This window comes from Passer domesticus, chromosome 2 (assembly GCF_036417665.1).
Source record: "Passer domesticus isolate bPasDom1 chromosome 2, bPasDom1.hap1, whole genome shotgun sequence".
Lineage (NCBI taxonomy): Eukaryota > Metazoa > Chordata > Aves > Passeriformes > Passeridae > Passer > Passer domesticus.
The window spans coordinates 107658123-107684077 of record NC_087475.1 but is presented as its reverse complement, the minus strand read 5'-3'; the positions used below and the strand labels follow the sequence as shown (position 1 = coordinate 107684077).

The 25955-nt window shown below is 50.7% G+C and overlaps 3 protein-coding genes and 1 non-coding gene across 5 annotated transcripts; 1 reads left to right on the top strand and 3 right to left on the bottom strand.

Annotated features, from left to right (window-relative positions):
• The first annotated feature begins 6 nt into the window (after positions 1-6).
• PHB2 (prohibitin 2) lies at positions 7-4988 on the top strand. The gene is made up of 8 exons (XM_064410488.1): positions 7-244; positions 318-402; positions 474-553; positions 640-824; positions 3118-3247; positions 3696-3799; positions 4205-4282; positions 4823-4988. Exons 1-8 carry the CDS (start codon positions 118-120, stop codon positions 4901-4903), a joined length of 870 nt encoding a protein of 289 aa, XP_064266558.1. The 5' UTR covers positions 7-117; the 3' UTR covers positions 4904-4988.
• Positions 4989-10582: 5594 nt separating this feature from the next.
• PTPN6 (protein tyrosine phosphatase non-receptor type 6) lies at positions 10583-24685 on the bottom strand. 2 transcript variants are annotated; one of them, XM_064410483.1, is made up of 16 exons: positions 24269-24685; positions 23542-23644; positions 18477-18599; positions 17974-18168; positions 15686-15905; positions 14802-14918; positions 14508-14624; positions 14023-14119; positions 13555-13634; positions 13300-13449; positions 13077-13208; positions 12687-12841; positions 12320-12387; positions 11796-11947; positions 10990-11087; positions 10583-10882 (listed from the first exon to the last, which is right to left on the bottom strand). In XM_064410483.1, exons 1-16 carry the CDS (start codon positions 24303-24305, stop codon positions 10774-10776), a joined length of 1953 nt encoding a protein of 650 aa, XP_064266553.1. In that variant the 5' UTR covers positions 24306-24685; the 3' UTR covers positions 10583-10773. The 2 variants fall into 2 exon arrangements, with proteins under 2 accessions (XP_064266553.1, XP_064266554.1); XM_064410484.1 differs by lacking the exons at positions 23542-23644; positions 24269-24685 and adding an exon at positions 18854-23513.
• A 148-nt stretch (positions 24686-24833) lies between these two features.
• On the bottom strand, positions 24834-25609 carry C2H12orf57 (chromosome 2 C12orf57 homolog). The gene is made up of 3 exons (XM_064410485.1): positions 25452-25609; positions 25195-25371; positions 24834-25120 (listed from the first exon to the last, which is right to left on the bottom strand). Exons 1-3 carry the CDS (start codon positions 25507-25509, stop codon positions 24972-24974), a joined length of 384 nt encoding a protein of 127 aa, XP_064266555.1. The 5' UTR covers positions 25510-25609; the 3' UTR covers positions 24834-24971.
• Positions 25610-25626: 17 nt separating this feature from the next.
• LOC135295684 (U7 small nuclear RNA) lies at positions 25627-25687 on the bottom strand. Its single transcript, XR_010357825.1, has one exon. It is a non-coding gene; the product is annotated as a U7 small nuclear RNA (small nuclear RNA).
• Between the last annotated feature and the right edge of the window lie 268 nt (positions 25688-25955).

The following is a 25955-nucleotide window of genomic DNA, read 5'->3' as shown; positions in this document are numbered from 1 at the left end:
GTGCAGGGGGCGGGAAGGGGCAGCGGGGGCGCTCCCGGCGCCGCGGTTTCCCGCCGGAGCGGCACGGCGGTCGCTCCTTCCGGTGTCCTTCCCGGCGGGGGCGGCGGCGGGGCGGCCATGGCGCAGAACCTGAAGGACCTGGCGGGGCGGCTGCCCACCGGGCCCCGCGGCGTCGGCACCGCGCTCAAGCTGCTGCTGGGCGCCGGTGCCCTGGCCTACGGCGTGCGAGAGTCCGTCTTCATCGGTGAGTGGAGTCCCCCCCGGCCGCTCGGATCCTTGGCGCCCGCGCTAACCAAACCTCCGCTCTCTCCCCGCAGTGGAGGGCGGCCAGCGCGCCATCTTCTTCAACCGCATCGGCGGCGTGCAGCAGGACACCATCCTGGCCGAGGGGCTGCACTTCAGGTAGGGCCCGGCCCCCCCGGCCCCTCCCGGCCCGGCGGGGCCCTCGCCCCTAACGCGCCTCGCTCCCGCAGGATCCCCTGGTTCCAGTACCCCATCATCTACGACATCCGAGCGCGGCCGCGGAAAATCTCCTCCCCCACTGGTTCCAAAGGTGAGACAGAGGTGGGAGGCACGGGGCGGCAGGCACGGCTGTGCCCTGAGCCCCGGCTGTGCCCTGAGCCCCGGCTGTCCCCGCAGACCTGCAGATGGTGAACATCTCGCTGCGGGTGCTGACGCGGCCCAACGCGGCCGAGCTGCCCAGCATGTACCAGCGGCTGGGGCTGGACTACGAGGAGCGAGTGCTGCCCTCCATCGTCAACGAGGTGCTCAAGAGCGTCGTGGCCAAGTTCAACGCCTCGCAGCTCATCACACAGAGGGCCCAGGTGAGCCCTGGCTCGGCCCGCAGAGGAGCTGCTGGCAGGGGGAGGAAGAGTGACTGTGTTCAGCTGGGGTAGTGCATCCACATATGAAGTGGGCCCCTCGTGCAGTTTGATTCCAGCACAGGCACAAATACTGTGTTGGCAGCTCCTGAGGAGGAAGCTGGGTCTGTTGGTGCACAAAGTGCCAAAGTGCCCCAGAATGTAACACTGGGGGAGGGAGAGCTGGTTTGCTGCGTGGTGCACAGGTGTGTGTGGAGCTGGCTGTAAGGACACAGGTGTCAGGATGCTGTCAGTAAGGTAGCTGTGACTGGCACAGCTTGAGTACAGGCTGGCCACCCTCTTGCAGCCAGATCCAATAACTTTGATAGATCAGCCAGATAGAGGCTTCCTGTGTCCCCCCAGTCTTGGGTTATTACTCCATGTGCTATCCCTTCATTAACATTAACCAACAGATCAAATGGTTTTCTTAGACTAGGCAGACTCAAAACTGGGGCTTTTGTTAGTCAAGCCTTTAAGTCTTGGAACCATTCAGTATCCTCTGCTGTCAGAGAAAATTAAACAGTTTTGAAAGATCTGAAAAGCAGTGGGAGCGAGCAGTTAACAAAGCACTGACCTGTCAGTGGTGGATGCTTCAGAAAGGTAGCAACAAGCTTCTGTTTACAGTCACAGGATGGGTCAGGTTGGAAAGGGCCACAGGGGGTCGTTGGTCCAGTTTCCCTGCTCAAGCAAGGTCATCCCAGAGCACATGGCACAGGATTGCATCCAGATGGTTCTGGAATGTCTCTGAGATTCCACAAGCCCCTTGGACAGCCTGTTACAGTGCTCTGTCGCCTGCACAGTAAAGAAGTTGTTCCTCATATTCCTGTGTTCTGGTTCCTGCCCATTGCCTCTTGTTTTGTTGTTTGACATCACTGGGAAGAGCCTGGCTCAGTTGTCTTGGCACCCTCTCTGCAGGCACTGATTAGAAAAAGCTTAGAGTGTCCTCTGGGGGAGTGTTGCAAAATATTAGAAATATCTAGCTTAAAAAGGCCTGTTTGTGAAAGTTTGTGTTGTAACAGTTTGGTTGGCAGGGATTCTGGGAGTTCTGATCCTCTGTAGCAGCTGGTGCAGAGAGGGGGTGCTGCTCTTGTTGTAGGAGGTTTTAGAGGACTCCTGCAGCACCAGGAGGGCTCTGAAGAGGAAAAGTTGTTAGATGAAATACAAAGCATCTCTCAGCTGTTGGAGACCACATCTCTGATCCACGTCAAAAGAACCAAAGAGTAGAACTGAGTTTTGTTACAAGAAATGATCTGCATCCCCCTGGTAAGGGGCTTCAGGGTTTTGTGCTCCTCCACATGGAGTGCACTGGAGGGATTTGGTCTTCATGGAGGAAGAGAATGGGACAGCAAAGAATATCTGTGAGGGTTTCAGCTGTGCTGGAAGCAAAGGCTGTTAAGCATCTGTGATCTCAGATAAGAATCATTCTTTGATCTCTGAAATTTTGGAACAAACTGGATTGCATTTGTCTTCTTGTCATGTATCCATCCAGTGCTTGTTATTATAAAGGGATTGATAGAAAAAATGTGGTGTCTTAGTGTAGTTGTGCACTCACAGTTCACACAGGAAAGGTTTCTGTTGCTGTTTAGTTGTGCTCAGAAACAGCTGCAGTAAAAGTAAAAGCAAATGCTCCACTGGCCAAGCATGTGATACTGTAGCAATAGTTTCTGTTTAAGTCAATATTTGGTGCAGGTCTTGTCAGGCTGCCTGAAAAAGGTGCTGGGAAGTAAGTGTGGAATAAATCAAAGTATCTAACAGCAACACCCACCCAAAGCAGCCAAAAAAGTGGAGTAGCTATACTTGACAAGTAGGTACTGTAATTAAGAGATGTGGTACAGGTTAAAAAACTATGTGGTCATTTCTTTTTTTTGTGTTGGAGTACAGTTATGAAAGCACAGCCTGCAAACAGTGCCAAATCCAGGGTGGATAAAGAAATGCTGATTGCCAAATCTGTGGGAACTATGGAACTGGATGTGTCAGGATGTGAAAGCAAAAGACACTTTCAAGGTTTTTTACTTTCACAGTGTTACTCGCATAGAACAGTTTAGTAGTAACTATAAATGAGCTGTAATAGAGTTTGAAAATGCTTTTTGTGGCTGTGGATATGTTACTCAGAAATAGTGTTGATGGTTTGGAGCTCGGGTTGGGGAATGTCTCTCCCAACACTGTGAGGAGCAGTTGTGCTTTGCTTTTGGAGTGCTCAGGAAGGGAGGAGCAGCCTGTGCTTGGTGCTACTCTTGTTGCTGTGTTTGTGTTTCAGGTGTCTCTGCTCATTAGGCGAGAGCTGACAGAGAGAGCCAAGGATTTCAGCCTCATCCTGGACGATGTGGCTATCACAGAGCTCAGTTTCAGTCGTGAATACACAGCTGCTGTGGAGGCTAAGCAAGTGGGTGAGTTCCACTGGTGCCTGAAAAGGGTAGATTGCCTTTTTTTCCCACTGAGTTATTAAACAAGGAGGTGGAATTTGGGCTAGTGTATCACTGCTGTGTCACTGTATAAGTTCAGGTACAGGGTTACAAGTTTCTAAGCCTCCTTAGTGACAGGTTTATTTTGCAAGTGTTACCAGAAAGCCTTAGCTAATGGGATAGATCACGGGAAGGACTGAGTTCCCAAAACTAAGGTTCCTCTTCAGACTGGGACTCTGTCACTCACTGTGGGTGGTCTGGGTGCTGTGGGTTTTACTCAAGAAAAGGTAAAGTGCTCTCAGGTATGTTTTGTACTTGGATGTGGTCCCAGAATGTTACTGGTTCTTTGGGAAGCAGAGCCCCTGATCTCAGCTGTCAGGTTCTGATGGAAGACACAATGTGGTTCCAATGCCTGTGTCCCTTCTCCCCCCAGCCCAGCAGGAGGCACAGCGTGCCCAGTTCCTGGTGGAGAAGGCCAAGCAGGAGCAGAAGCAGAAGATAGTTCAGGCCGAGGGAGAAGCAACAGCTGCCAAGATGATATCCTGCTTCGGGAGATTTTGTGGGATGTGGCTTGGGAGCTTGGCAGTCCTGAGAATCTGTCACACTGGGCTCATGCTCAGGAGACTGTGATGAAATGATAGCTTCAAGCGGCTCACTGTTCTTTTTCCCCCTGCTGCAGTCGTTTGTCTGAGGTCAGAGCAGAGGAGGCCGTGGGCCTGCGTGCCTTGTTGTAAAGTTTAACTTTTATTGGCTGCGTGTGACCGTAATCCATAACATTCTTCATCTGGGCAGGTGAAAATATGCCTGCCCAAAGGCCCACGTTACTGGGATAGAGATTGCTTTTTACCCACTAAGAAGTTCTTTAATATGGCTTAAGAAGAATTCCTTGAGGGTAAGCGGCTTCTGTTGGCGTGATTTTCCTTAACTTTCGTTCCCTTGTACCTTGGGGAAGCTCTCAGCAGGAATCCAGGCTACATCAAGCTACGTAAGATCCGAGCTGCTCAGAACATCTCAAAAACGGTGAGCGTTTGGGCACACAGGACAAATTCCCTTTGTCCTTTTGCAGTCCTTGTGTCCCCCCACCCAGTGGCCGCATGATGAATTTAAGGCGAATGTGATTTGCGCTGTCCTGATCTTTGTTCCTGCCCAGCTCAAGCAGAGCTTAAGATTTAGCAAGGATCTGCAATTAGATGTGAGGCTCAGAGTTCATGCCCTTCATATGACAAGGCCCAGATCCACATCAGATTCCATCACCCACCCTCAGCTGCAGCCACCAAAAGCTTCTGGTTACCTGCAGCTGAGAAAGGGGGACAGATAAAAGTGGGATCAAAGGTCTTTGTGACAGAGAGACAGAATGAACACTTGTTTTAGAAAGTCTGATGGCTCTGGGATGGGAACTCAGGAAGTAGGGAGTTGTTTTGGGGAATTGCATTGATTTAAATGAGGTCTTAAGTAATTAACAAGAATGCTGTATCTGAGGGGGAGATGGGTTCCTAGAGCTGTTCCTCCATGGGCATTTTTAGTGTTTGATGCCATGTCTGTAATGCATTTCCTTTTCAGATTGCTGCCTCACAAAACCGTGTGTATCTGACAGCAGATAACTTGGTGCTGAACCTGCAGGATGAGGCCTTCACCAGGTAAAGGGGCTGGGTGCCTGGGTTTGTCTGCACCCTACCTGGGAAGCTGCTCCCCTTTCTGGAGCTCTCTCAGGATCTTTTTCTGAGGGGAGCCTGATGCCAGAGGATATAGCCAAACAGGGAGCAGCCTCTCCTACTGTGGGAATGGGGATTTTTCTTAAATCTCATCAATTTACTCTATTTTTTTTCTTTCCCACCCTCCACCCCTTAACTGCATCTGCTGACACAGAGGAAGGTAAGGCACTGTACATTTTAATCCTTTTGTTAGTACTGGAACCAGGGTGTCGCTGTTTCCTGGTGCCTGGGATGTTTCTGGCCTGGACCGTGTTGGCCCCAGCAAGTTTATTCCAGTCTCTACCTCAATTCCCATTTGTGATGTGAAACTTGAAGCTTTCCTTGCAGAGAACCACACAAACATAACATGGAATGTGCAGTAATTGGAGCTCCATTTGTGCCTCACAAGGAGCCTTGCATGGATGGGAAAGGCAGCAGTAACTGTGGAGCCTTCTCTGAGCTATCACATGTACAGGGCATCCTGTGGTTATGGCAGACAGGGCTGTAAGAGGCAGGCAGATGATCTTGGGAATTTGTGGTGGTTTGGGCTGATGATCTCTAGGGAAGATGCTTTTGTTATCCTCCAAAAGTGTTCCAGTTTATGCGAGAACACCCCATTTCCTGCTTTCAGAGCTGTCAGGAGTTTGATGGCTTTGCCTAATTTGTCCAGTGTTTACTGAAATAGGCAGTGCCAACTGAGCTAACAGGATGCAGCTAAAAGCTTAGATTACTCAGAACTGAGAAGAGAAACCAGAGTTGGTTTCTTTTCTCTGGGATCTTTGATTATAACATCGTTCTTCCTCACCTCTGACCAGATTCTGTTATATTTGTTCCGGAAGATTTAAGGGGCTTTGGAAAAAAAGCCACCTGCCTAATAGGAAGGACTTGGAAGTCCAGATCCTTTGGGTGTGGCCCATACCTCAGAGTCCATATTGAGGAGCTGGTACAGCTTTGCTTTTACTTTCTGGTTACTTGTACTGATGACTCCCTTCTGTCTCCCTTTCAGTGACAGTCTCCTACTCAAAGGGAAGAAATGAAAGAAGCTGAAGATTCCTAGAACCAGCGTCGCTGACCAGCAGAAGATAAGAGTGAGGATCTTTGAACTCCCTCCTCTAGTATTGTTTGTCCTCACTATGAAGTTTTTAATCCAGTTGCCAGATTTTGTCCCCATGCCTCTGCTCCATCTGTGGTGACTCAGTTACAGGAATGGGCTCTGCCTCTAGGCAGCTGTAATTCTTTCCTCATCCCACCAGTTAAATTTGGAGAGGGGGCAAAGGGGCTTACTGGTATTAACCCACATGGATATTTGCCTCTAATCTTCCTTAATATTTAGATTTGTGTAGGATATCAAATTATTTTTTGGCCAAGTGAGGGAGTTCTTCTGCCATCAGCACCAGGCTTTTTTTTCTAGTAAATTTCGTTTCTCTTTCACTCTTGATCCCAAGAGAACCTGGGACTGAATTCAGGACAATGCCATTCATTTGGTGCCTGTCACTGCTGGAATATCTTACTTGTGTCACTGTCTGCTCAGTGATGCTTTCAGATATTTGTAAAAATTAAAAAAGAAAAAAAAAACAACCAAATTTTTGTGTTTAAATGTGCTTAGTGCATGGGAAAAAAAAGTGGTTATTTTATGTAGTGGGAGGTGGAACAGAGATTTTATTTGGTTGAAACTAGAATGAGGATGATGAAGGGAAGGGAGCAAAAGAAAGAAATACACTCGTGGTCACTGGCAGATCATCACAGTGTGGGGAGAGAGGAGGGATGTTTGGGTGCTCATAGAGCTGTGTGGGTGCCTGGGGCTGGTTCCTTAGGTGCCTGTGAGGGCTGCAGATGAGGGTAGGTTTACCTGCTTTTCCAGGTCACAAAAGTATCTCTATGCTGTGTCCTGGCTTCACTGTCACACCTTGGACTTTTCCTCTGCTTTCCTGGCTGAAAAAGGAGGTGAAATTTTCCTCCACTGACGAAACTCTACTTTGCTTGTGTTTCAACAGCAAGATCTTGTGTTCTTTAGGAGGAGCTGCTTTGCTGTTTCTCTGGGCTGCCCTAAGATTTAGGGCTTTGTGGTTATCACAGCATCATAGAATTTCTGGAGTTGGAAGGAACTCACAAGGCTCAAGTCCAGGGCAATCTAGAAGTTAAACTTTAGGTGAGAGCATTGTTTAAACACATCTTCAACAGAGACAGACTCAGGGTCATGACTGCTCCCCATGGAGCTTGGCCACCCTGTAAATTACCCTTTTTTCTGATATCCAACCTGAACTTCCCCCTGTGCAGCTTTAAGCCATTTCCTGTGTCCTGTTGCTGGACACCAAAGAAAAGAGATCAGCACCCTCCTTCTTTGCCCCTGATGAGGAGGTGTTAGGTCAGCCCTTGGTCTTCTCCAAGCTGAACTAACTTTGCATCCTCAGCTGCTCCTTGTAAGTCACACATTTCCTTGTTGTCTTTGTTGCCCTCCTTTGGACACATTATAATATTTTTATTTCCTCTTTGTATTGTGGAGCATGAAGCTGCACGCAGTGATGGTGAGGCTGGCCCTGAGTGCAGCAGGACCCTCACTTCTCTGGCCAGTTAACTGTTCTGTGCCTAGCACACCCCAGCATAACACACCTGGCAGGGCCTGCCATCACTCAGAATGGCCAGAGTCTTTTCTGCAGGGCTGCACCCCAGTCTCATCCTTCAGTCTGTATTCACATCCAGGATTGCAGCATTCCTTGTGCAAAATCTGGCATTGGTTCTTGTTCCGTTTTGTGTGGATGAAATTGTGTACACGTCTGGCTGTCCAGAGGGATATGGTGACACCATTAAAAGCTTTGCCAAAACCAAGAAAAAACTCCACACCTGCCTTCCCTTTGACTACTAGGTGGGTGGCCTTGTTGTGAAAGGTTATTAAATTTGTAAGGCATGACTTTCCCTTCAAGAACTCGTGCGCATTGTGATCAACCACTGCATTGTCTTTCAAGTCTTTTTCTTGACAGCTTCCAGACTCATTTTCTCCACAGTTTTACCAGGCACCAGAGTGACACTCATTGACCTGTAATTACCAAGATCTTCTTTCTTGCTCTTTTTGAGTTGGAACATTTGCCAGCCTCCACGTCAACTTATACAGATTCCCAAGGCTGTTGATTAATAACTGAGAGGGGTCTCACATTAATAACTGAGAGGGGTCTCACAGTTGCATTGGCCGACTCTTCAGTACCCTGGGAGGAATCCCATTGGGCCACATAGACTTAGGTGCATTCACTTGCAGCAGCAAATCCCATACAAGTTCAGTCATCTGGGAGTTCTTCATTCCCCCAGCCATGGCCATCCAGCCCAGGACTCCAGACACCACCAGTGCCAGAGGAAGAAGCAAAGGCAGCATTAAATGTCTCTGCTTTGTCACTGTTCGGGGATGAGGTGACCCACCTCATCAAGTGGCATGCCTTTAGTGTTCCTTCTGCTCTTAACATACTTTAAAATGCCTGGTGTTACCCACCATAGTACTAGCCAGCTTCAACTCGAGCTTGAGCTTTTTTTCTCCTAGAGTGGCAAGGAGCTTGTCTTCCCTCTGCATAATCTGTCCTTTCCCACGTCCATACACTTTCTGCTAAGTTGCAGAAGGAGATCCTTGCTCAGCCAAGCCAGCCCTCAGCTTCACTGGCTATACTTCTGACACATTGTAACTGCTGCTCCTGTGCTCTTCAAAAGAAGCCCCTTAAAAAGTGAGTAGCTTTTGTGTACCTCACTATCCTCTAAAGCAGATTCCCAGGGGACCTGACTTACTGCTTCCCTGCAGCCTAAAGTCTGCTCTCCCCAGGTCCAGGGCAGTAGTTTTACTTACAGCTTTTCTCCTACTACCAGGATTTTAAACTCTGCTACTCATGATCACGATGGTCAAGAGCCACACCTGAGACCATGTCTATTTACAGCCAACCATCTTTTTACAAACAACTCCAACTTGAGCGCTCCAGGGAAGAAAAGAGGCCTTTGGGGACTTCTTCCTTGGTGAAGCAGAGCACAAGATGTTTAAAGGAACAGATAAAATCTATGGATTCCTGGTTTAAAGCTTCCTGGCAGTCAGAGCTATAAGTATAACCCATGTGTTTTGACTTGCAGCGTCAAGGAAGCACAAACTCTTTGAACCAGCTTTGAAAATGCAGTCTCAAATAGTCACCCCAAAGTATTTGTGTGTAACAGATCCTATGTAAAGAAGAGTAGACTGCTTATGACAGTGCTGTATTTCTTGATGTGCAGTCAGGAAAGTTTTTGTTCAGCCTAAATTTTTTGTAGACCGGACATTATGGACACATTAAGCTCAGGGATTTGAACACAAATAAGGCTCTCAGTAATCTGAGCTTGTTCCACAAGATGCATTCATTTTCAAGCTTCAGGTAGAGTTTAAGCTAACCCTTGGTACGCCTTGCTTTAGGCTGTGGCAGCTTTTTAAAAAGGAAGACAATTGGGTCCTGTCCTTTGAATCTACCCAGGGGTTTCAGGCAAAGGTATGTGTTTCCTTAGGCTTGGACTTTAGCCCCTTCCCATTGCTTAAAAGAGGGCATCTGGCATCATGAAAAACAGTACATGTCCCTCCATCCATTTTTACTCCTGCCCCCTATTTCCCCCACTGCCTCTTTCCTGTTTCTTCCTCTAGTGGCAATGGAATAGCAAAGCCAGCTGGGAAATGCACACACAGGCCCATGGGATCACAGGCTGAGGGAAGCTGAAGTCCAGCACATGGAAAGAGCATTTGCTCACAAAGTGTCTTCTGCCTTCCAAATGCTTCCAACCAACTTTCTTGCCATATCAAATGACAGCAAACGGTGACCTTCATCCCAATGCATTGTGTGTAAATCGTGCTGGGAAGGGGGCTCTGGAGGCCTTTGGAGCAGGCTGCTGCTGGAAGTGGCACTGTTACCAGCACGAGGTCAGAGCAGCTGTGGCTTTGTCTGTTCACATATTGAAAACCCACATGTAAAATTTAGATATAAAAGCTGTGTCAGAGTTTGTCACACCTGACTTTCCATGCTCAGACTTTGCTGCTGACTACCAACACTTGAGCTTCACAGCAGGGAGCCACCATAATTGGTCACAGCTTCTGTTCAGAAGCATGTAGCTAATAGAAAATCAGGAAAACTAAGCTGGAGCCATCCTTCTAAGTCTGCAGATCTGCAGGTGAAATCAGGAGTACAGCTAACACTCAGTGAAGAAAACCTTTTGGGACCTGGTAGTCAAACAAACACAAGTTTATTTACAAACAAAGAAGAAAACATGGCCATCACATCAAATTCTGGTATATTTACAGCTTCCAGGTGAAGGATGAGATAGCAAAAGGATAAGAGGGGCAGAAGGTTGGTATTAAAGAAAGGAGGTCTCCTGTTGAATTGCAGAGGAGCTGATCTGAAACAGGCCAAAACCTCCATACTTGAAAAGCTGAAGCTTCAGGGAACACAAACAGGATAAACTTAACTCAGAGATGTAGGGCAGAGATGTAGCTCCTGGATTGACCTTTCTTAGCTCTTCCCTGAGAATTCCACTCAAGCTGACAGAGCAAAGGCGAGTTTGGGCCCCGGTGCTCAGGGAGCAAGGGAAGGAGGGGCGTGACCTTTTCCTGCTAATGGATGAGGAGGGCGCTGGAGAGACTTTGCTCCAAGGGACCGTGGAGCCGGTCAGCTGAGCTGGAGAGCGCTCTGGTTCACGGCACTGAAAGCTGGCACGGAACAGAAGGGGAAGGCTTTGTTCCAGTGCAAGAGCAAGGAATGCGAGACAGGCCAGCTGGGATGTGAGCTCCAGTCCTGCAGCCCAGGTTCAAACCCCCATGGGGGTACCTGCAACGTGTGGTTATTTTTTCTTTAGTGAGCCTTTCATCTTCTTCTCTGAGGAGCGTTGTTTCCGCACCTTCTCCTCCTTTTTCCCCAAGTTCTCATACACTGTTGACTCCTCTTTCTGCCTGTAAGACCAGGGAAAAAGTGAGGAAGAGGAAAAAGCCAGCCAAGCCAGCAGGCAGACTTGCCAGGGGCAGGCAGAGCTGGGCCTGTGCTGTAGGTGAGCTCTTACTTGGAGGGTTTTCGCGAAACCTTGGCGTGCGCATTCCTCACGGCAGGGGGGTAGGCGATGTTCCCATACTCACACTCGTTTGGCTTGCCTTTCTGAGACTGCAGGAGAGGAAAAACAGGCTTAGAAGAGTGGTCTGGGAGGTGCACTTGAGGCACCATGGGCTGTCAAACCCCACTTTGTGCTAGGATCTCAGTGGAAGCTGGTGGATTGCTGAAATGCCGGGGCTCAGCACACTGCCACTGCCAGAGGTGAGCAGCAGGTGCAAACGCAGCCTTGTGCAGGAGGCAACAGTGGGGAAACAAATCTCTGGAGGCACTAGAATGCCCAGAAGTCCCAAATTTCTGCTAAAGAATATAAAAACAGCCGGAGCTATAGCATGTAGCCAGAAGCTACAAGGAAAGAGAAAAGACACCACTTATTAAATAGCAGGAAAAGATTTTGCAGCTGCAAAACCAGGATGTGAAAGACAAAGAGGAAAGAAGAGGCAAGGAAAGTCTTTGCTTGACCTAAACTAAGTTTGTAACAAAACAGCACTTGATATTATTCAGAACATAGTTCAAGTAACTGTATTAAAATTTAACTGCTGTTTAGCAGTTCAGAAGGGATTGGTACTTGAACTGCTAATGAACTTGTCCCCTGAATTTAAAAGTCTTAGAAGAGAGGAACAGGGACACAGATCTTACTGCACTATTGTAGTTTGTGTAGGTCTCAGTGTTAGCTTAAAACCTCTGAAAGAGCACCTGGGCTCAGAGCCAGCAGCATGAAGGGCTTAGTCTCACAGGGCAGTAGAGCCCCTTTTCTCTCACCTGGATAACTTCCAGCTTTTTCTTGGTTGCCTCTATGAACTGGCAGATGGCCATGTAGATGAACTTGTACTGGGCCTCTGTCTGCACCATCCCAGATCGCTGGGCCCTCACCATCTGGATGGTCTTCTGGATGTCAATGTCACAGTCCAGCCCTAGCAAGGAGCACCAGAAAAGTTTATTGACATATTCACTGCCCCCTCACCCAGTTCTCTACCAAAAGCAGCCACAGTGGAAGACAGGCATGAAGTTTTCACCTCCTTCCATACTCTTTATTGCTGTATGAACCTCCCAGCTCTCCCCCTGCTCAGTATCTTTGAAGTCTGGCCTTGGAGGAAAAGCCAAAGCCCAGGGAAGGCTAAAGCCATAAGTGGATATGGAACAGAGATCCAGCAGAACAACTTAGGGCCATGGCAGGATCTACTCCCACTGACAGCTGATAGTTTTCATCCCTCTGCAGCTGAACTTAAAGGCAAAGCCCTATGGGGTAGTCCAGTTCATGCTGAGATCCTTTGGGGTGCTCTTACCCTTGGTGGAGATTGTTTCCACTATCATATCAATGACGATGATAGTCCCAGTGCGGCCAATCCCAGCACTGCAAGGAGAGGACAAGCAGAGGTCAGAGCAAGACAGCTCCTGAAACAAAATGCAGCTGCTTCTGGGGAAGCATGTGCCTCTTGTAGCAGCTGTTCAGCAATGCCACAAAAGAGTCATGGGTTCAACAGGTAGAGAGTTTGGTGTGGGGGCACTGAAGAAGAAAAAAGCAAATATTGGGACTGGTATATGCTTCACTCACAAGTCCTGGGGTAGAGCTGGAAGCAGCAGGACAGACTTTCTGTATCTCACCCTAGATAAGGGATGGAGGATGCTTCAAACTCCAGCCTCTGTACCAACCTGCAGTGTACCAGAATAGGCCCTGCGTTGGGGATGCTCTCTTGCTTCTGGTTTATCTGGTCAAGGAAGCTGAGGACTCCTCCCGGCTCACTGGGCACACCATGGTCAGGCCAGCTCAGGTACTGGTATTGCCAGATCTCACGCACAGCCTTGCCCTGAGAAGAGCAAAGCACCCCACTGGTAAAACTGCAACCCAGTCCTGTCCCTGGCCTCTGTCCCAGGGAGAGGTGAGTCTGGAGCCAGAGAGAACCACCAGTGTGATTCCAGCCCAAACCAGGTGGAAAAGCAGCCCCAGGAATGCTAGAACAGCAGCATTGTCACAGCACCCAGCAGTTGCCAGGTGTAGCAGTGTGGGGGCTGGGATGGCAGCCCTTGGTGAGGCACACTCACGTTGTCCTTGGGGCACACGCAGAGGTGCCGGAGTTTGTACTCCAGCGCGTCGTGCTCCCCGGCGTTCTGCACAAGGTAGGGACCGTACTCCTTCGTGCTGCCCAGCTCTGGCCAGTAAGGCACACACTTGTTCTGTGTGGGCAGAGAGGGCAGGGTGAGGATGGGCAGAAGGCAGGAGAGAGAGAAAGCAGAGCAGTGGTTGGAAAGGAAGACTGCTACTTACCCGGCCTTTTTCCACCTCCCGTGTTGTCATCACAATAATGCGTGTGTTCTCCTGCCACACCATTTGCCACAAGTCGTTGACTGTGGCATCCAGGCAGCCCTGGCTGGCGATGTAGGTCTTGGTGCACTCATCTGGGCTGATCAGGGTGTTCTGAGTGCAGACAGGGGAGGGTCAGGAGGGCTGCAGGAGCAGCAGACCTTCCCCTGCCTTGGCACTGTTCTGGACAGGCACACAGCTGTCTTTCAAGAATCTCACCTTGACATAGTTGGCATTGATGTAGTCAGATCCAGGTATATTTGGGTCCCTTCCCTGGAGGATGACTCTGGAGTGATCAACTGGGGGTGCAGTGAAGGAATGAACAGTGCAGTGAGATACTCCATGCACAGCCACACAGAGCTCCCTCCCTACCCTGTGCCACCTCAGTCACGATTCCCAGTAATGCCCCATATCCTCAGCTCTCCCTCTCTGTGTTCAGACCAATCTCACTCTGTCCTCCCATCTCTCTGCCTCTGTGATGGACCACAGAAGCTAATGAGTGATGCAACCCTCCTGATGCCCAGGAAAAGGCTGTGACCTCCCTCATCAGCTCTTAATTCCTCAGTGCCATACACCTTGTACCCTGCTCTGGAGGACAGAGTGGGCTGAGGCAGGGATGGCTTAGACAGCTCTTCATTGCCTGTCTGTCTGCTTGGGTTTATTTTATAGTGGAGAAGCAAGACTCACAGGGCAGTATGTTCTTGTATCGGTTCTTGCTCTTATTTTCAGGTCTCTGGCCCTCATGACGGTCAAACAGGTGCTTGGCTTCCTGTTTTTGCAGGCTCTGAGAGCAGAAGAAAGAATAGTCACGGCAAGGTCACAATGTATGATAGAGAAGGTGGGCACTAGGAGGCACAGTGATGGCTCTGATGACACATGGGCATGCTGTGGGGGAGCAGAAAAGTGAAAACCAAACCTAGACTTGAGAAGCCTGAGGCTTCAGCCCTTACTGTCTTGGTGACTCACTCTCCCAGCCATAAAAAAGCACATTTCTACATCACTGGGTTCACTTAAAGATGAGACTCATTCCCCAGGGGAACTGGTTCCAAACAGACATTTCTTTCAGAAATAAATTGACAAGACACAAGAAATTTGTATACAGGAAGAAATCGAGGATGGAAAATGAGATGGCATGCAGAATTCCCAAATAATGTCCCCCAGTAGTTTCTTACATCAAATTCCTCCCAGAATCCAGCCTTGGATGTCTCCTCAGACAGACTTGTCTTCTTGTTCAGTTCCTGCACTCTGTTCTCAATGTCAGCAGCATTCACCCTCGTAGCATAGTAGGGCTGGGGACGGGAAAACACAATAGGTGAGAGAGAGAGAGAGAGAGAGAGAGAGAGATGCTGCTGGAGAGCAAAGTCCTCTGTGCACCATGGAAAAAAGAAGGACAGGGGCATAAAGGAGAAAAATCCAATAAATCAGTACCTCCAAAGGGCGACAAAAAAACAGGAAACTGGACTTACCTGCTTCAGGTACACAAAGGAACCAGACATCTCCTCAATTCCAATCTTCTTGAAGTGCTCCACCAGATCTGCCAAGCTGTCAAACATCTCAGCCCCTCCAATTGTGTAGCGTCCATTCTAAACAGAGGAAGAATGTGTAATGTCTCACTCATAACGTTCATAACAGAATTCTGGAATAGTTTGGGTTGGAAGGCATCAGAAAGGGCAGCTAATTCCAAACCCTCTGCCATGGGCAGGGACACTTTCCACTAGACTGGGTTGCCCAGAGCCCCCTCCAGCCTGCCTCAAACATTTCCAAGAATGAGGCATGCAGTTTCTCTGACAAACCTGAGCCAGTGCCTCACCAACCTCACAGTATTTTTTCCTATTATCCCATCTAAACCTGCTCTCTTTCAGTTTGAAGGCATTCCCCCTTGCTCTATCACTCCATGCCCTTGCAAAAAGTCCTCCTCCACCTTTCTCATGAGCCTCCTTTAGGTACTGGAAGGTGCGGTAAGATCTCCCCAAACTCTCCAGGCTGCACAGCCCCCACTCTTTCCACCTGTCCCATAGACAAAGCTTACAACGCTCAGGAAAAAGGCAATGCTGGGGGGCAGATCCACAGGCACTACCCTGCACCATCTAGGAAAGCACTTGCTCTGGCAGGGAGGTCGGAGGAGCTTGCCCCGAGCACACGGAGTTCACGGCTCCGTGCTCTCGCTGTAGTGCTCTCAGTGGATCAAAGCCCAGAGAAGGTGTATTGCCCTCCAATCCCATTTAAGGCCAGTTGCATTCTCTCCTTGGAATCTCATCATCCCATATGAAAGAAACAGGAGAAATTGTCACAGCCATTTTGGTGACATCCATCAGACCACCGCCTCTCCTCCTGTCCTCCCACTGCTCACCTCACACATGATCTTGATGTGTGTGACTTTGAGCCGGGTCCCAGAGGCACCGGTTGCCCCAGCTGGAGCATCAGACCCAGGTTTGGGCTGGTCAGTGAGGACAGACAAGACAAAGTCTCCAGGTTTGCTGAGGCTCTCCCGCACCAAGAAGGTCCAAGGGGTAGCTTTGGCCTGGAGCAGTGACTCGGCTGCAGGGCCTGACAGATGCCCATGGTACCACCTAAGGAAAAACAAGAGAGGGTCAGAAAAGAGGTGGAGATGCAGGAAGTGGATGCCCTTGAGCTGATGAGTGAAGAACAGCAACACTGAGGAAGGGTGAGGGAGGAGGAAAGGAAGGGGGAGACAGAGAGGAAGGAATGAGAGAGGGAAGGAGGAGCAGGATCTTGGGAAAAGCATATGAGATAGAAGGTGGAGAGCTGGGCAGAAGAGGAAAGTGCAAGGGATGAGGTAGAGACAGAAGAGACCTAGGGAGCAGAGGTGGTACCGGAGGACACAGCGGGAAAGCACCAAGTGTGATCCATTGTGTGACACACACACAGGCACAGCTTAGTGATAGTTTCTGCCTGGAACACCAGTTGGGAGAGGGTAGTCTGTGTGTTTCAGCACCTCACAGTATTATTGGGACTGTTGCAAGGGGCTCTGGAAACTCAAACACCAGGGAAACAAAAATAAGCCCCACTGAGTCAGAAACTCTCCCATCAGATTTAGCAGCACCCAGATGGTTGTGTTGAGATCAGATCCATTAAAGAACCATTCCAGCAACTCCTCTTTCTGAAACTCAGTCACCTCTTCACTCAAAAGATAATTCCCATTCTCTAAGCACATCACACTGCAGCAATCACCCTGGCCATGGGAGTGAGCATAAGGAGCTGATCCATGTGCACATTCTTGTCCTCAGTACAAACACTCAGCAGCTCCTTCTCTCCTCCTAGCACAAGGTCAGGAGCATCCCCATTTGACCACGGTGTTCCCTGCCTTGCCATGGGGATGTAGGAATGGATTTACTTCCCATGGAGCAGCTAACAGGGAAGGGCTGGTATGGTAGTGGTGAACTTCACACTGTTAGGGGGCTATTTGTTCCCATGAACTGAGATGGAGTTCAGGAGACCGCAGCCCAGTCACAGAGACAGCCGGGGCATTTATTCACTCTCCCCTGCATCTGGTCAGAGCAAGGGGTTGCTCCACGTACAGCAAGAGGTTCACACAGTTATTGGGCTCAGCAAGTCACTTTTGTTGACCCTCACCCCATGCACTGCAAGAAGCAGCTGGTGACTCTCGCTGCACGGTTGTCATTGATTTCTGAACGTCCTCAGAGAATGGTTCAGCCACCACGTGCTCAGATGCCACCTTGGGATGGGCTGGCCCCTCCTGCCCATCGAAGAGGTCTCCCAGCCTCCCTTCCCCACAGCTAGGAGGGGGTTAATGGGTCCCATTCCTCCCTCCCCCAGCAAAGCCCAGCTCTTCAGAGCCACGTGACGGAAAATCACTTGGGGAGAGAGTGAGAGGAGCTTTCGTAAGAGCCCGAGGGGGGGAGGGGGTAAGTTTCCAACCGCAGGAGGAAGGGAGGAAACTGCGGGGCCACGAAGCAATGGCCTTGACTGGAGAGGACAGCCAGCAGCAGACCTGCCCCTCTGCAGCCTGACCCCAGAGCAAGCTGGGGGGTACCCTGATGTTTCGGCCCAGGGCATCTCTGCTCCCTGCCTCCAGGTGCCCGAGGTGGACCTGTGCAAGAAGGACTTGTCACCCCAGAGCAGGGCATGACAGCTCCCCCGAGCTGCATCAAAGGGCCTGAAAGCAAAAAGCAAGGGCAAAACCACCTGATTTGATTTAGGAACTTGGTGTGAGAGACACATGCAAAGCGAGGACAGGAAGGAGACTAAGCAGGCCAGGAATAGCAGGGGAACATGGTCCTGCTCGCAGCTACGTGAGTCACTCAGGCCTAGAATAACCAAGGAGGTTTGGGGCACATCTGAGGGTTTCCACACAACGTGCCCCTCCACAGACCACTGCAGAGCCACACCGGACACCGCAACCTTTTCTTTCAGAAACAGTATATAAATAGCAAAGGCAACCGGAAACCAGAAGTAAAAATAGATCCCCACTAGGTCTGCTGTGATGGATCAAGGTACACACAGCTTTTCCTGGGGATGCTGTCCCCATGGGCACAGAGGAGGTTAAGAAAGGCAGGAGGGATCTTTTGAAGGGTTTGCTCTGGGGATGTAGGCAGGACAGAAAAGAAGCCATAAAACATTAATCACAGATGCAGCAGCTCCTTGCTGTGGCTGTACCTCTCTGTCGTGGGGTCAGAACAGTTGAGCGGGTATCGCAAGTCGATGATGGTTCCATCTTTGTCCTGCAGCGAGCCCTGTTGCTGCGTGTAGTACTCCACCAGTTCTGACAAGGTGGCAAACTTCTCCCCTCCATACAGGTCATAGAAATCCCCAGTATTCTGGATGCGGATGTGGGTTACCTGATCACCAACCCTGTGGAATAAAGCACAAGGCAGTCCAATGAGGTGGTTGGAAAAGGGGCAGGAAAGTGTCCTGCACTACCTCCCACCCATGGAACCAGAGCAAACCATCCCTGTGAATGGAGATGACTGGAAAGAGAAACTCCTTGGGCAGCTTGAAGGAGGCTCTAGAAGACACTGGGAAGCTGAGGTCATTTTACAGTTGAGAAGAACTCAAAGGAATAGAGACACGATGAAGAAGATGCCACAGGACATGTGAGGATCTAGGCAATCTGTGTATGTAACACTGCAAAGACAGAAGCTGGGGTCCAAGTTACTCACCGGACTGAAAGGGAAAAATCCCCCTGATTCCTCCGACTGGGTCTGGCCAGGAAGCTCCCATGGACACCTCGTCCCTTCAGTAAGGCTTCAGCTTCCAGCCCACTCAGGTCACGGTGAAACCACCTAGCAGAGAAAATAAAAGCAAGACCAAGTGAATGACAAAGGCCAGGCACTATTGTGGAGATTTGTAGGGTGAATGGTCCCCAGTCAGCATCCCTAGGTGAAAATCAGCAGCAGCATCCCTTCCTGCCTGATGCCTCCCCCAGCCTATGGACGATTCCCATGACAGATACGGCTTCCAGGGCCACCCCTGCCCTCACCCATCCTACTTCCCTGCTCCCATTCCTTACACACACAGACCTCTCAGACCCTCTTACCTCACCATTGTGGAGGGAGAAAGAAGAGGTGGCCAAGTGGCTGCCACTAAAGCAACCCAAAAAGCACAGAGGAAAAATCAGTTTGCGCTGGAAAGGAAAGGGAAGTCGGAGGTCTGTGCTGAGGCACCCAACGCCAAACTGCTCCTGCGCCTCTTGGGAGCTGGCCATGTATCTCTCCTGGAGTCGACTGTCAGTCCATTCAGACCCTCTCCATCCACATTTTCCAGGGCAGGTGCCTGGATCTCGGGCCCGCAGTGCAGTGCTGCTGGGCACGGGCAGGCGCGAGCCCGTACACGGCGGGGCACGCACAGCTCCGGGAACAGGAAGCGCTCTGAGCCATCCACTCCGCAGCCCCAAGCTACTTTGCATACACTTCTGCTTCTCCTTTTGTGTCTTTCCTCCCCATAGCCCCTATTATTTTTGGGTCCCTGTCTTTAGCACACAAGGGTTGACTCTTCATATGCATCTTGGGTTCTGGCCGTGTTCACAAAATTCAGTTCTGCTAGTCCTCTGTTCCCCTTTTCCTCCAAAAGGCCAACGAGCAACACAAATGGTCCCAAATGTCCCACATGCTCTGTACAGGCACAGGGGGGAATCCGTGTGAATCCAGAGCTGCAGACTTCAAGGTCCAGGCTAGTGCTCTGAGCACAGCAGTGCCTGCCTGAAACCAGCCTGCCATGGGATGGGACTGACACAGGCAGCTCAAAAGGGAAGGAGAGGTTGGGAGAGGGTGGTGAAGCTGCCCAAGAAGGCAGGCAGAGACCAGGACAAACAGCTACTACCTACATGGAGCCCACACAGCACTGAGGGAGCTGAGCCAAGGACCTTCAAAATGCCAGCACCCCATACTGAGGCCAAAGCTGACAGCCTGGACAACCACGTATAAAAAGAAGGAAAACCATTCCAGTCACCTAGCTGCTTCCAGCTGTGGCCCATGACTGCCCTGCCCACAACACTGGTTTCAAGGTCTGCAGGTCTGGTGAAAGAATGGGAGCTAAGCCGTGGCCTAAGAGTGCAATCCAGCTGGCAGAAGATCCTGGCTTTTCCCTGGGGCCATCTCAGCTACCCTGTATGCTGTGGGCAGCAGCAACAGCAAGAGCCTTGCTCATTTCAAGCAGCAGCAGCAGCTGCAGACTTCCCCCCACACCACCAGACTGGGAAATCCTGCAAAAAGATGAACAGGCTGCTAGCTAAGACCTAGACAAAAACTCGTGGCCAAGACAGAAACCAGCAACAAAGGGAAGTACAGGAGAGAGGAGTGGGAAGCTAAACTTCATTGCTAGAAAGGCAACCCAGGCACCTACAACAGCTTCCTTAGAAATGCTTCTAGTTTCATGCACATGGTGAGCTGGGGTGCAGTGAGCTGCAGGCAGCCAGAGGTACTGACTTAGAACTGATATTAAAAACCAAGGAGATTTTAAATGCACAGAACCAACTCAAGGGAACAACAAAGTTGCAGAAGTTGCACCAGAAAGGCAGCACTTAAATCAGTCTAGCAGGAACAGGAAACAAGTTATGCTTATTGCCAAGGGAGAAAAGGCAGGAACTTCCAGGGAGAAGTCCCAAAAAATAATTCCTGATATCAAAAGCATATTAGAGTATGCTGAGTCAATATGAAGCCAAGGCAGATGAAAACCAAAACTTAGGCATCCCTGCACCCTACACTGAAGGAGAAAATCTGTCTGAGGAACTGAACATTAGCTGGACAGAGGGGAACAGGGAAAGAACACGTTGCAAAGAGCCCAGACCAGAATAAGAAAGGGTGAGAGAGCATTTATCCCACGGAACTCAGTATCCTCCAGAAGGACAAGCCACAGGGTGCAGTGCAACCTCTTGACGGTATTTTTGTGGACAAAAATCCCATATCACATAACTTACAGGATGAGTTTACCCTTCTGCTTGCTTTCATTTTAGGAAAGGAGTGGATGCATGCAGCCGCTCTGGTGCCTTTGATCTGGGCCCTCCAATTAAAAACGACCAGCAAGGGACGGAAATGTCACCACAGAGAAGCCATCAGTCGGTATCTTCAAGGCTGCTCTCCCAAATGGCTGCGGCATGGAACAGCTGAGCCACTAAATATAATTAGGCTATAATTGAGCCACTAAAACACTTTTTTAATATAATTAAGAGGTCAAGAGATTTCAGCAAACTCTTACACTGTTTGGCTTTCAGTACAACACAGGTGTTAGAACCTCATCTTGTAAATCCCTTGTGGAACCAGGCCACAGCTAGCACAGTAACAAATTTACAGCAGAAGATAAATGAAATAGCTAATTAAAAGACACACATCTGGATTGCTGCAAGAAAAAAAAAAAGGCCCTGAGAAACTGGAAAGAACCCAGCATAATGCCACTAATGCAAGTGAAGAGCCTCGAGCATAGCAGAGAGCAAGCTGGGTTTATTCAGCTTGAAGAAAAGATGCTTAAGGAGGGATTTAACACTTGTCTGAGACTACCTGAAAGGGGCCGTGGGGGTTTGGAGCTGATAAGTCAGGTTCTTTCTTGTGGGACACAAGAAAAAGACAAGAGGCAACAGGCATCACCCGAAGCAAGGGAAATTCTGATTAGGTATCAGGAAAAACTGCACACGTGCTCCCCCCCAAGGGGGTTCAGCACTTGCCACGGGTCCCCAGAGCAGCTGAGGAACCTCCACCCTGGCAGATGTCAGGACTCACCCGAATAAGGCCCTGAGCCACCTGAGCTAGTTTTGGGGCAGCAGGGGTAGGACTAGGCAATCCAGAGGTCAAAATAGTTGTCAAAGGAAGAGCAGAGAGAAAGGTTGTGTATAGTTTCTTTTGCCCTTGTTCTTCCTAAGTCTCTGTCAGCAGCTACTTGTAGTCAACTGTCAAATGCATAACAAATTTTGTGCCCTTTGGCAAAGAGCTCCATTGCTCAGTTACAGAAATACCCCCTCCTTTGACTCGCTGTATAACCTGCTCCCTGACTCTTTTTAAACACCTGGTTGTTGTAAAGAAAGGAAAATCAGTGGGTGATTCCTGTTTCTCTCCCCTTGCTCCAAGCTGCTCGTGGTAACAGACCTGAAATATCCATATCCATCCTCAACCCTTTGCCAGGCTGAAGACTCCAGCCCTGCTAAGGGGTTCTTTTTGTACAGAACTATTCTGTACCTCTGGCCACCTTTGCTGTCCCTCTCAGAGGTATTTCTAATTCTGGCATCTTGATTTGGAGACAAGAGTGAAGGTGGGCACAGAACGGTGGTGTTCAAAATGTTGGTGAGTCATGGACAGCGGTGCTTCCCGATGTTCACTACAACCAAGCAGTAAGCTAACAACTGCACGGACTTCTATAATCAAGGAGAGGTTACCATTCGTTCACAGCCATTGTTTTATATGCAATTATAAAATTGTATTATTCTTCTGTATGGACATTGTTTTACATGAGCCTTTTCATCTGCTGTTCTACTGCCCACTCATTCACTGCCATTAGGTCTTTCCAAAATTATTCACAAGTTGACTCCTACCCTATTATCCTGAATAACTTTCTAGCATCATCCAGTTTTCTCACCTCACCAAGCTGTATTCCCAGGTCACTTGGGAATATACTGAACATTGTGTATTTCAGATAAGGCCCCTGTGATCTGACCACTGATGACTTCCCTTTACTGTAAAAATGGGATGTTAATTCCCACCCTCCATTTACTATTCTCTAGTAATTCTTTACTCAAGAAAACCTTCATCTTCTTTTTTAATGCTGTGATTTAACGACTTTGATGAGAAAATCTTGTCAAATTCTTTAAACCCAAACAAACTGCACTGGCCAGACCTGCCTTATCCACAAGCCTGCTAAGTCCCTCAAAACCCTCCAGTTTCACAGGACCATATTTGCCTTTACAAAAGCAGATGCTGGCGCTTTCCTTAGTATCACATTCATTGCTTTTCCCATTACACTGTGCACCCTCTTGCTCAGATAACAACTTTATTGTTCCATGCTTTCCTCACATTTGGGGGGAGTTAATTTGGAGCCCTTTTTGAGAATGAGCATTGCATTTTTTAATCTTCTTCTTCTAAATCTCAGCATGGAGATGATTTCGGACAGGAGGTTTTGCTGTTCTGTACCAAAAGTCTGTTGTAGTTCAGTCATCAGTGCAGAGCAAAGGCTGCCTGGTGATGGGCAGATGGACCATCTTCCTGTGACTTGCCAAAGCCACATGCTCTCCAGCAGGCCTTGGGGCTCCAGCACAGTGCTGGACCACTGTGGTTGCCCAAATTCTTACCAGAGAGTAATGCCAGTGCAAATCCCATTTCCTGACACCCTTCCAGAGCAGGGTACCTGTTAGGACTGACTGTGAGGATTGTATGTCCCGCTTTTTGTTCCATAAAGGGCTAGAAAGACTGCATCAAATAAAGGAATAACCAGAATTTAAAAGGCCAAGCAGCTGACATCTCTCTCTGCAAAACCATTCAGAGATGCTGCAGCGTCAGGGTGGCAGAGGAACTGCAGCAGACTGGGCATCACAAACCCTGCTTGCTTGTTACCAAAGTGAGGAGGAGCAACAGCAACCATGTAAAGCACAGTGAGCTCCAGTCCTCTGGCTACCTCTAATAGGCAGCTCCTATTAAAAAGTGGGGTTTTTTTTCCTTCTATGCCTGATTCCTACTGCTGGTATTTTTATTTTTTCTCACCAACAGCTCTTGTTTTCTTGCCCTAACTAGCATTCACAGCACTCACCCACGGGATGGCATCAGGGTCTTGTCTCTCAGATCCCCACTGATGGAGGACTGACAGGAGCTGGTGGAGGAAGTACCACAGCCCTCAACCAAGGGGGGTCCCACTAAAGAAAATAAAGCAATATTGCAATTACCAAGAAAGGATCTTGAAACGGATTTGGGGGAGAGATCAGAGACCTTGGCAGAGGAGAGGTGGCCGGGCACCCCGGCGGCGGGGCTGGATGCTCATGGCAGTGAGTGCCGGGCGCTGGAGCAGCTCTGGCAGCGCCTCCCGTGACTCACCTGAGCCCGATGCGCACAGGCGAACCCCGAACCCCGCCTGCTCCCGGGCGGGCTGAGGAGGAGACAGCTCCAGGTCAGGCAAACCTCGGGCCGCAAGCCGCGGGCTTAATTTTCACCATTTGCAAAGCACTTCCTGGAGTGTAGTTAATGAATAATCAAAGGGGTGGGGGAAGGCCAAGGCCAGGCTCGGAGAGGTGGATGGAGACGGAAGGGACCGAGTGCTCTTCCTGCCTCCCATCCCCGGAGCTCACGCCCTCGCTGGCTGCATTCCTGCCCGCTTTGTAACTCCGAGCGCAGAGCGCCCCGCACACCTGGCTTGCGGCTCCCTGCTCTCCCAGGCCTGCCTCCTTCCCTCTCAGCCCTTTTCCCCTCCCTTCTGTCGCCAAAGACCTCAATTCTTCCAATGGCAACAGGGACAGAGGGCAGGAGGCTACAGACAGACATACCTGATGTCCCCTCTGAATGACACGGGAAAGAAAACATTGCAAAGGAGCAAGGCTGCGCCACTAGGATGATCCCTACGCAGTCCAAAAAAAAGAGGTGAGATAAAAATTTTATGTTGTTTATGTTGTTCTAATCCAGGCTGCAGGCAGCCCTCCCACGCTCGGCCGCTCCCTGCTGCTTTTTTCACTAAGGATAATGTGCTGGATTGCACATTCAGCCACAAAACAAGGCAGCCACAGGCACTGGGGGCAGCAGTAAATTAGCTGCTGGGGCAGGGGCCTCAGTGGCATCTACAACACTTGCTGAACGGCACTGGATCGTGTTGAGGGACACATTTCCTGGTATGCTTCAAACAGCACGCCTGAAAATGCTTGCCTTTGTAAAGTGCTTAATGCCTGTCTCTGTGATAGCAGATCCTAGGGCTTCACACCGAGGCTCTGCACAAGCCTTTTGCAGAACATGGTGCATGGTGGGCCTCCCAAAAGAGCGTCGCAAGTACATCGTGCTGCACCTGCCTGTGCGCCAGGGAGCAGCACTGCTGAGCTCACGGCCATTCACGAACAGGGGCACTTTCAACACACGTTTTATTCACGAGCAGACACAAAGCATCCCCTTCCTTCCAGGACCGCGTCTCCCTTGTCCAAGTGCCCCGTTCCCAGGGCTGACAGGACACCGGGAGGAGGACACCGGGAGAACTCCGCGGGCTCAGGAGGCAGCAACTCCGCCGGTGCCGGCGCCGTGCGGCGGCAGCGTCATGGGCGGCAGGAACATGGCCTTGAGCTTGCCGGACATGCTGGCGATCTCCGGGTCCTGCGACTCGTAGGATTTGATCAGCCGGGCGAACTTGAGGACGCCTGCAAGGAAAGGGGGTGGGCGGGACGCCCGGCGGGCCCGGAGCATCGCGCCCGGCCCCGGGGGAAGAACCCACCTTCGCCGTCGCTGCTGAACCCGTAGGCCTTGATCACGTCCTGCTGGATCTGGGTGGCCACGGGCAGCAGGAACTGCAGCATCTTGCCCATGTCGTTGCAGGCGTTGTCCCGAGCCTCCTCCATGCGCTGCGCGTTCTCGGGCGCCCCGAACGCCTTGATCACCTCCGCCAGCACGGCTGCGGGACACGGGCACTCAGCCGCCCGCCGGCCCCCCGCGTCCTCCAGCGGCGCCACACGGGCACTCGGCCGCACTCACCCTTCGCCTGCTCCGCGCTCAGCGCCGGCGGCACCGAGGGCTGCGCGGAGGCCGCCATGGGGCGCGGCGGCACCGCGGCTCCGCTGCCGCGCCGACCCGCAGCGCCTGCGGCCCGGCCCGCGCCCAGCGCGCCTGCGCCGCCCCGCCCCGCTCTGCCATTGCACCGGCCTGGGGGAGCGGCTTCCCGCGAGCGCGGGAAACCTGCTGGACAAATTCTAAAAGAGCTGAAATCACTGCCGGGAACAGCGCCGCGGCGGGGAGCCCCTCCGGGCCGATGCACCCCGAGGTGAGGGTGAGAGCCGCTTTTCTCTCGGGCGGCCTCCTCCGAGGGCGCCCGGCCCGGTGCCGCCCACCCGGCGCTCTCCAGGCCGGTACCGGCGGCTCCGCGGCCGCCGAACCGGCCCGGCAGAGCCAGTCGGGCCGTATGCAAATTCCTCGCTTCTCATTGGTCCGCGGCGCGCACGCCCCGCCCCTCCCGCGGCGGCAGGGCTCCTGCCCAGCGGC